Genomic DNA, 10,263 nt, shown 5'->3' with positions numbered 1-10,263 from the left:
CTTAAAACTGAGCAAACCTCTTTTCTCCTCTCGATCCACACAGACTATACACTTCACACATACACGGAAGCCGGGAAGTCAGAAGTCCAGGGTCAGTGTGTGTCCAGCCTCGTACACACACATCCTCTTGGGAATACAGCAACACTCTTCTACACACATTTGTGGATATTTGCAAGCACAAGAACTCATGAACACATGCACATGCATGCATGCAGCACCTCAGCCCTTTCTCTGTACATAGCCTGCTGACACACTGCAGTGAAACCTGCAGACCACGGCCTTCCCCACCCTCAGCAGAAGTCTCAGGTGGAGCCTCGAGGTATCCTCAGCCTGTATCCCAGCTGTTAGATAGCAAGACAGGGTGACACATTGAATGTTTGAATCATAGCTCCTTCCACTGTCCACTGCCTCAGGTTGCCAGGACTGCCTGCCTGGGCTCCACCAGGGCTTGGGGTCACCCCTGCAGTGAAAGCTCCCTCCCATGTAATCCCACACACATCTTGAACTTCGAGTCTTCCAGGGGCGTTGACTGAAGCCCCTCAGCGGCTGGCACTTGCTCTTTGAAAGCCACCAACGACAAGCAAGCTCTTGGTCCCCCAAGCAGCCAACCCAGTGACAAGGGTGGGGAGGCCAGATCTCCAAGAGGATGATCCTGGGTGCCTGTGGGGGTTGACCTCAGAGAGTTCTTAGGGTGGCCACTCAGGCCACAGCCAGTTCGCCTGTCTCCCGATGGGTGCCTGGAGTGGCCCTAGGAGACAAGGGTTCCGTCTTGCCATGGTCTCCTGGGCTCTGCTTCTTCTGCCGCCGTTGTCTGGGCTGGCTGCCCTCTCCCGGGGCTCGTGGCTGGCTGCTCTGCAGCAACCGCACCATCTCATGGTCCTTGTGGCCCAGCACTCGGGGCAGGAAGAGGGAGGACTTCTGTGTGCGGCGGGTCTTGAAGCCCCTGCGTGGCCGACCCTTGCCATTCACAGACACGTACCAAGGTCTCTGGGCACCAGGCTGCCGCCGAGCCCCCGGCCCGCTGGGCCCTGTGCGATACAGGCGGGAGGCATACGTGTTGTAGCCCAGCTCATGGATCCGCTCCAGGAACTCGCACTCTGCGTTGTATTGCTCCTGTCGGACAGAGGCCACAGATAACAGCCGTGGAGACCATGTTGTCAACAGGACCATACCTCCCCAGTGCCTCCTACTCTCCTGAGGCTGCCTGGACCAGCTGTCCACACTTGCCAATGTCTATGCAGCCTAGCCAGCCTACCTTTCCCAAGACTATGCCCTGCTCCAAGTGACTTCCCTCCACTAACCCTCCTGAGGACAAAGGGCAGTTTCCCCCTTTTGCTGTATCCCTGCACTGGGCTCAGTGCTTGGAGTGTGGTAGACAGAGCATGGTGAAGGTGGTTGAACGGGTGTGTGGGTGAGTGAGTGGATGGGTGGATGGATGGATGATGGATGGGTAATAGATGGGTAGATGGATGAGTGTTGGCTGAATAGATGTGTGGTGGGTGGGGCATTGGTGGGTGGATGAGTGGGTGTGTGGGTGGGTGGATGGATGGATGGATGGGTGGGTGGGTGGGTGACTAGATAATTGGTACATAGGTGGATGGATGGGCAGATGATGGGTTGAGTGGTTAGGTGGGTGGATGATAGATGTCTGGTTGGATAGATGGTTGGGTGGGTGGATGGGTGCATAGGTAGAAGGATGGATGAGTGGATAGATAGCTGGCTGAGTGGATGGATGGATGGATGGATGGATGGATGGATAGATGGATGGGTGGATGGTAGACAATGAACAGACCAGCTGGAGGGCAGAGAAGCTACAGGCCAGTCATCCAATCCCAAGGCTGTTGTTGCAGCTCCAGGTGGGAAGGGACAAGGCCTGTGTGACAAGGTGCCGCTTCTGGGATTAGGCAGCAGGAGGTGAGGTGAGGTGTGTGTTGAAGACAGCAACTCAAGGAGCACACCTGAGGACGTGGAGATGGATTGGATATGGGGCCAAGAGAGGAGGAGGTCCATCATGGCTTCTGGTTGACTCAGCTGAGACCATGAGCAGGAGTGAAGGGTGTGCTGATTTCAGTGTGTGTCGGGGGAAGGATGTTGCATTCTGCCTGCTCCTGTAGCACTGGAAGTTCTGGACAGCTGTGATCTATGACTTAGGGGGATGGAGACTGATTGCGGGGTTGTCACTGGCGCGGGGATGCAGCACATGGGCAAACACGCTGGGCACTCAGGGAGCCAGGGACAGGCCTGCAGGAGAAGCCTTAGAGGCCAGCTGGCAGCTGAAAGAAGCTGGGGCCTTATACCCAGGTCTGTCTGCAGGTTTATGAGACCATCTCTGATGGGGTCTCTGGAAAGTGCTACTCCAACCAGCTGGACCCCTGACCTCACCATCCCTTGCTCCCCTGAAGCTAGGAAACCACAGTCATGTCCCCACCCTACTATGCTCTCCCCTGTGAGCAGGAAGATACGAACTGTCACTGAGGTCACCTGAGACCTCAGCTCATAGCAGAGTTTCTGGGGGAGGGCCAGGTTCATATGTAAAGTCAGCTGAGTTCACTCCCACTAGAGTGGGACAGGATGCAGGGTCCAAGAGGTGGGGAAATCCCCAGCCCAGCTCTGCAGCGGCTGGGACCCATTGCTCAGCCATGGGTGTGTGTCTATCACACTTCAGGGGTGTGGAGGCACCAGAGCATCTGCTGCCATGTGGCCCAGGGAATGCCCTGTTTCCTCCCCCCAGTGCTGGGATGACCAGACAATATTTTGGCCAGTTTTGATACAGGGGTGCTGGGGACCCACTCAGGTCCTCAGGCTGACAGCCATTTCTCCAGCCCTTCAGTCCCCTCCTAAGTCAGACAGCTCTTGCCTTCCCAACCTGAGAACAGGCCAAGCACCCATCTTCTTCCTTCCACAGATGCAGGGCAGGAGTGCTCTGACCTCCCCTCCCTCAAGTGCCCAGCTTTCTTGGTTATTCACTTGCATGGAGGTCTGGGACCGTGCTGCCATGCTCTCCTATCTCCACCAGTGTGACTCAGAGAAAGAGACTGACTTCAGACAGGTTGGAGAGGCGTTCAGAAGCCCAGGGATCTGGACCAGCTTGAGTCTGGCATGACCTGGCTTGGCAGGACCAAGCATTCTACCGCTCATATCCCTTCTGGCCCCCAACCAGATGTTCAAGCCCGATGGCTATTCCATCAGCACCTGCCCACTAGTGATGGGACTCACCGAAGCGTACAGCCGTCCTCTCTTGTTCATGGCCAGGTACCGCCCAGAGAAGAGCCCTTTGATGGCCACCACGCCCACTTCCACCGCAGTAATCTCCAGGATGCCTGGAAAGAGTCAGGAAGGGTCCGTCACCTGCCTGAGCAGAACCTCAGCCTGTGCTAACATTCACCAGCTTAGGAAGCTGGGACAGGAGGACAGCCACGACCAGCAGCAGGTCATGGCGGAGGGGTTGGAAGTCCTGGTAGGAAGAAAGCATTGGACAGGAGGTGAAGAAGGGGACATTCAGCCACTGTGCCAAAGACATGAATCCTAACCCCCGAAGAAGACACAATGGGGGTGTTCTGCCCGTTAGGCACCTTGGGTGCAACAAAGGCAGACAGACTCAATCTGTATTCGGTGTGAATCGGCTGGCTCTAGCAAGCCGAGGCTGAGGACAAGTGACTTGTCCAAGGCCACACATAATGGTTTGGGGGGGGGGGATCCAAACCCCGGGGCAGATGCAGCTCCGGAAGAGGAGGTGTCTGAGACTCCTGTGGAAGCCAGTGCTTAATGCAGTCCAGCCAGAGTGCTACCTCCACTGGCGGGCAAAAGATCCAAGTACGGGTGCTGAAAGGCAGTCTGGGGCAGAAGCGCCTAGGTGCGGAGGGAAAATTAACAGTCCCCGAGCCCAGATGGCAGAGTAGCCGCCAAGACTGACTGACCACCTGAGTTCGATTCCCGGACCCACAAGGTGAAAGTACAGAACCATCTCCAGGAAGTGTCCAACGACCTCCATACGTACATCGTGGCACACAAATAAAATGTGAAACCAACCAAACAAAAAATCCTCCAAGCGCCTTTCCCGTGAACGGGATAGTGCTTTTTGGGAGAGAGGCCAATGTCTGTTGGAATAGTGGGCCGAGGACTCACTCCCTTTCCAGGGAGCGCGTCTGTGGCGCCCGCCCGGGACCCAGCATAGTCCAGATAACCAGGACCAGTTGAGGTTCCACCGTAGCCACGGTTTGGAGCGGTGCAGGGTGCGGCTTCTAGAGCTGGCGCCAGAAGAGCACCCGCTTGGGTGCCCCCAGGGGCGACTGTGAAAGTGCCCCTCCTCTGCATCTGGGGCCGCCCCGGACTAGGCAATTGGGGAGGGGGTGTGCGTGAGGAGCCCCGCGCTTCAGGCCAGGCAGGGGCTGGTCCCCAGGACGCCCCCGCGGGGCTGCGGCTTTGAAGGAGGAAGCTGCGGTTCCTGCAGCCGCCCGCGCCCCCAGCTCAGCTTCCTGCGCCCCGGGCACCGTGAGCTCTGCAAGGCCTCCCTCCCACGCGGCGCTCAACGCTCCGGGTCGAGCTCGGCTCACGTGTACCGCACCCACCGAGCCAAACCCTGTAGGAATCAAGAACCGGTGCTGGGTTTGGTCTAGCCGAGCGCGGGCCGTGAGTGCATGCCAGCTGCATCCAAAACACGCGGGGACGCCTGTCCTGTCGCGCGCTCGCCTGCAGGGCGCAGGACGAGGGGCAAGCCCGTCGCCGGACGCCGCGTCGCGGAAACCGAGCTCTACCCAGGAGAGTGTCCTTGAAACATCGTCTAAGAGCAAGGAGGATGGCAGGGACTGGCCATGCTCCCCGGGGTCGTCAAAACAATAAAGAGGGCGATAAATCCTTGTCCAACGGCTTTTCACTGAGAAATACAAATGTGTCAGAACCGTGGTCGCCTCCCGCGCAGTCCCTGGGGGAGCGTGACGGGCGAGGCATGTCACTGGGATCCGTAGCTGGGACCGAGGCATCGTCTTCGGACTAACCTCAGCTCTGCTCCCACCTGGGACGCCGCGACAGGGGGTCGAGCCCGCCAGTCCCTCCCGCCCACCTCTGGCCGGACACTCACTGTAGGCGCTGTTCTCCAGGCTGCCGTTCACGCGGCCGCTCGGGTGCAGCTGAAGGTGGTACTTGGTGGCGCAGTAGAGCTTGCGGCGCCGGGGCGCCCCGCCGAGGTGCTCGTAGACGCCGCCACGGCCGCCCGCATCGCGCCGCAGCCGCGTCCCGGGCCCCGTTGCGGGCCAGCCGGGTTCCAGCAAGCTGAGCAGCAGAAGCCAGATCAGGCCCATCCCGGCATCGCGCCCGCCGGCGGCGGCGGCTGCGCCAGCGCGGGGCTCACGGAAGGCGCGGCGCTGGGAGCACACGCCCGCGAGCCAGGCCGTGCGGACTGCGGCTGGGAGGGAGAGAGAGGGAGAGGAGGACGGAGAAAAGGTGGAGGACAGGGGAGGGAGGAAGTCGAGGAGGGAGGGGAGACAAGGAGAGATGGGGAGAAAGTGGAGATGGAGAAAGGATCCGGTGGAGAGAGGGAAAGAGGGATGGGGAGAAGGTGCGGAGAAAGAGGAGAGGAAGGTGGAGAGAGAAGACTTCGAATTTTCACCCAGGAATGGGGGGAGTGTTCCCTTGCCGCACACCGCTCTGAAGAAAGGGCGCTTGGCAACAAAAGGCAGCCGTGGTCCCCGGCAGGGGCGCGGGGCTCAGGCCGGGCGTCGCCTGCTCACAGCGCCCCGGCCAGCGCCGTCGGGCAGCCGTTCCTCCACCGCGCGCCCTACGCCCCCTCCCGCCTCTGAAAGGTCCCCGCCCCGCCCCCGCCCCCAGACCAATTATGCCTCGGAAAATTATAGAGCGAGGCCTAAAGGCAGCCGCCCCAGGCCCTGTCACCCCCTCCCGCCTTACATCAATCCTGGGTGCACAATGGGACCGCGGATGACTGATGTCTGCGCAAACAACTTGCGGGGAAGTCTAGCTGACAAACGCTCCTGAAAGGCGGCGCCTAATCCAGAGCGATTGCGGAGGGCGGCGCGTGAGGAACCCGGGGTTGGGTCTGTGCAGGTCGCTGCTCTCGTATGAGCAGCTCGTCCTCAGCTGCCCAGGCTTGTGGCCCAAGGGCCCAAAGGACTCTTTATGTTGTAGTTGCCTACCTGACCCGAAGGCACTAAGGGAAGTATGCACACCTTGAACAGGAGTTATCTGTCCCAACGGTGGTCCAGAGAGGAGACTGGGCAGATAGGAGCAGGGACAATAGAGTCAGAGAGCCCTAGAGCCTAGAGTCCTGGAGGCGCAGGCAGAGACAGAAATGGGAGTTGGGGAGGCAGGTGACAAATCCAGAGATAGAGAGATGGGAGAGGTGGAGAAATGCTGAGATGCAGATGAGCAAAAGAAGAGAAGCAGGAGAAGATGCCACAAAGGACCTGAGCATACCCACCTGGCAGACTGAGTAGGAGTCTAGGCTCAGCTTCCTGGGCCCTGAGCTCTTGATTTCAGTTCCCTATCTGCTAGGGGCCTCAGAGAAGGACTTCCCGTGGTGTCAGAAAAGGTCTCACCCTACCTGGTCAGCAACTACCCTCATATAGGCGTGCTCTGATGAGGTTACCCTGAGGGCCCACTGGCCTGGGTCACAGCATTGCCTCCCAAGTTGATGCTGAGCTCTGGGAAGAGTCAAGTGGGAGGCCCCTAGGATGTGAGATGCCGAGAAGTGTTGGGGGGACTTCCATGGTAAGGAAGCTGTTAATAGCACACACTGGGGCATTTTCTACCTGAGACCTCATACACAGGGCAGCAGGTCCCCAGTAAGACCTCTCCAGCATGCTGAGTACACATTCCTCCCCACCCCCCCACACAGCTGAGCATCCTAAAGATCTCCCAGAGCCTCTGCTCTGGCCGGGGTCTGCAGACTCTCTGCCCCAGGACAGGCTCCTGAGAACTCTTGAGCAGTCTAAAGACTAAGCCACAGAATTGCTAAAGCCCTGGAGTCAGGCATTGATAGAATCTGCTTTATAGGGGACAGGGACAGCTGTCAGGACAGATGGGTCGGCAGGGCAGTTTGTCCTGTGTCTTGATGACCAGCACTGGCCTGGCACATGCTGGCTGCCCAAGCTCGTAATGACACAGAAGGATCAGGAGGACATCGCCTCTCTGAATGCCTTTAGCACAGCTCCTGGAGCCAGCTACTGTCCTGTGCCTGAACAAGAGAAGCCCTGTGCCAGGTGTGCTGGGACAGGGCTGCCATCTCAGCACTCAAACTGTGGAAGCAGGGTGATCCTGGAGTTCAAGGCTAGCCTCAACCACAAAGCAGATTTGAAGCCAACCTCTGCTTTGAGAACCCTGTCTTAAAAACAAACAAACAAACAAACAAACAAACAAACAAACAAAGCTAAGAAGGGTCAGTAGAGATGGCTCATTGGTTAAGAGCACTGGCTGGTCTAGCAGAGGACCTGGGTTCAGTTCCCAGCACCCACATGATGGCTCACAAATGTCTGTAAAATGTTCTAACAGATCTGACATCATCTTCTGGTCTCTGAGGACACCAGGCATATAGCTGGTACAAATACCTACATGCAGACAAGCAAACAAAACCTCAAAACACACACACACACACACACACACACACACACACACACACACACACACACACACAAGGAAGGAGAGAGTGGGGGGCCTGGGGAGACAGTGTGATGTTTTCCTTTGCTGATGCCTAGGAGGACCCAGAGGAATCCCACTGGACAACCTGGGCTCAGAGCCTCTCTCCTGATCCATGTCTGGACCCCCACATTTCCCGCTGGGTGTGTCCTTTACTCTGTCTTCTCCTGAACAGCCCAGTGCACTGTAGCTCTCCAAAATTCATTCCTGAAGTGAATGAATGGGCTGGCCCATACAGTGTAACCCTCTGAGACTTTGACTTCCTCGGTCTATGAAATTCTAAGCCCAGGTCAGAAACTCAGTAGAGCGTCCCCTACTAAGATCCCTGCCACTGCCACCATCAGTGACCAGATCGTGGCCTCAGGTGCCTTGGAGAGTAAAGGACTTCAGTGGCCCAGCAGGTGATCCAGCTCAGGCCCTCCCTCTGGTCCTGGCTGACTTTGGCCTGTTCCTCAATTGTCCCTAAGGCATCCACACTCCTGGCCCAGGGTCTTCCTCTGGGCCCTATGCAAGTGTCCATGGGTCCTTCTACCTACCCTCCACCCGATAGTTGGAAGGAACTGCCTTCACCCCTACCCCAGACCCCACCCCAGCTCATCCCTGTGATGGAGGCCTTGGTGTAGGTAGGATAGTAACCCCTGCTCATATCCCTAGCCTGCTTCCTACAAGCCTTCTCTTGTCCAGTGAGGTTTTCCTGCATCTCTAATCACCTGCCTTCTTGGCCTCGGATGTCCCCAGACCCTCCCTCAGGCTATGGATGGACCCACTGCTTGGCCTCAGATGCTGCCCCCCCTCGCCCCCGCCCCTCCCAGGGAGCCTGAGTGTGTGTTGTGCTGGACCAGAGCTGGGCCTCCATTGCAGTCTCCCTGGGCTGGGCTGGGCTGTCCTCATACAGAGCAGAGCCTAGTAGAGCATGCAGGGGGTGGGGGGCATAATATGGTAATGGACACCCTGTTAATTGCTTCCAAATGGCCAATTGCAGCCATTTGACTAATTGGTCTCTTCCAGCTCCCCCTCTCCTGGTCTGGACACCCCCAGACCTGGCCCAAGCCTATTTAACACCGCTTCCAGGGCCTCTGTTCCGGAAGCTCCCTCCTTGGTCTCTCTAGGCCTGGACCTCCACCTCCAGCTCCTGCACCTAGAGAGAGAGCTAAGGAGAGGAGGGCCAGGGACAGTGTGCCCTGTGATCTCCTCGGCTTTTGGCCCCACACCCACTCTGTACTCCACCATCAAAAGCAGGGGGAAAGAGACCCAGCCTGCTTGTTGGGTGCTGACCTGGAGTCACTGTACCCCTGAAATCCTAAAAGCAGCCCACCTTACTCCTACCAGGTCAGAGGTGAGCCGACTGGCTCAGGAGCACACAGCTGGGAGATGGGTGTCATCTGTGTGCCTCAGCTGGAGGCATCTTCAACAGGCCAGGGCTGACTCAAGCATCCTTTGTTTGAGTCCCTGGACCTTTGCCTCTGGTACTGCATGGGTGGTACCCTAATGCCCAGGCTCTAGTTCAGTGGAGCCCTTCCTGCTTGCTGTGGGGCACTAGGCAGATACCCTCTACAGGTGCAGTGGGGCAAAGTGGGAGATGAAGGACTCTGGGCCACACAAGGGTGCAGATGGGCTTTTTCAGCCGGCCCAGGACCATGAATGGCAGCAGTGTGTTTTCAGGCTCTCCCTGATAAGGACACACACAGCACAGAAAGGTCCTAAGTCCCATCCCTACCCAGAGCCCTGCCCACATGAGACAGGGTGGACTTCATAAGTAGATAAAGGAACACAAGTTCCTAATAGCCAGAGCCTCACCCCAGGCTGATAGGAGTCCACAAACTGAGGTGGTTAACTGAGGTGGCTACCTAATGTGCCTCGCCCGCCCCCCCCCTTGGTTTTTCAAGACAGGGTTTCTTTGTATTGTTGTCCTGGAACTCACTTTGTAGACCAGGCTGGCCTTGAACTCACAGAGATCTGCCTGCCTCTGCCTCTTGAGTGCAGGGATCAAAGGTGTGTGCCACCACTACCCAGCTTAACGTGGGGCTCTTAACACCACATGAGAGTACCCTTCCCAACATGCTTAAGAATCTTGGGGTGGGTTCTGCTCCAGATGTGGAAATGAGAGTTTGGGCAACAGGTAGTGGCAAATGGGGGCAAGAGACACCCAGGAGGTAGCTTACAGGGGCCTTCAATTTCCATCAAACACATTTATTTTTCCTTGTAACTTGTTTGTATTGTTCCAATGCTGAAATACTTCATTGAGATATTTTAAGTTAAAGTGGATACTTCAATTGCTAAAAGTAATTATTTTTATTTCACGTGAGTATGTTCCTGCATGTATGTCTGTGTATCACATGTGTGAAGTGCCCACGGAGACCAGAGAAGGGTGTCAAATCTCCTGGAACTGGAGTTACAGACATGTGAGCCACCATGTTGGTGGGACTCAAACCCAGGTCCTCTGCAGGAGCAGCCAGCACTCTTAGCCACTGAGCCATTTCTCAAGCTCTGCCCCCCCCCCACCCCGCGCCCCCTGCCACTTTTTTTGAGACAAGGTCTCATGTGGCTCAGGCTGGTCTCAAACTCACCACCTAACCAAGGATGATTGTGAACTTTTGACCTTCTGATTGCAGCTGGGAT

At 57.2% G+C, this 10,263-nt stretch overlaps 1 protein-coding gene across 1 annotated transcript; it reads right to left on the bottom strand.

Moving 5' to 3' along the window:
- Positions 1-228: 228 nt before the first annotated feature.
- Fgf3 (fibroblast growth factor 3) lies at positions 229-5,350 on the bottom strand. Its single transcript, XM_006977332.3, has 3 exons — positions 5,078-5,350; positions 3,217-3,320; positions 229-1,113 (listed from the first exon to the last, which is right to left on the bottom strand). The coding sequence occupies exons 1-3, from the start codon at positions 5,295-5,297 to the stop codon at positions 700-702; spliced, it is 738 nt and encodes a 245-aa protein (XP_006977394.1). The 5' UTR covers positions 5,298-5,350; the 3' UTR covers positions 229-699.
- Positions 5,351-10,263: the final 4,913 nt, after the last annotated feature.

The sequence above is a fragment of the Peromyscus maniculatus genome, chromosome 1, assembly GCF_049852395.1.
Source record: "Peromyscus maniculatus bairdii isolate BWxNUB_F1_BW_parent chromosome 1, HU_Pman_BW_mat_3.1, whole genome shotgun sequence".
Taxonomy (NCBI): domain Eukaryota; kingdom Metazoa; phylum Chordata; class Mammalia; order Rodentia; family Cricetidae; genus Peromyscus; species Peromyscus maniculatus.
The sequence above is the reverse complement of the archived record's forward strand: the minus strand, read 5'-3'. Positions and strand labels throughout refer to the sequence as shown.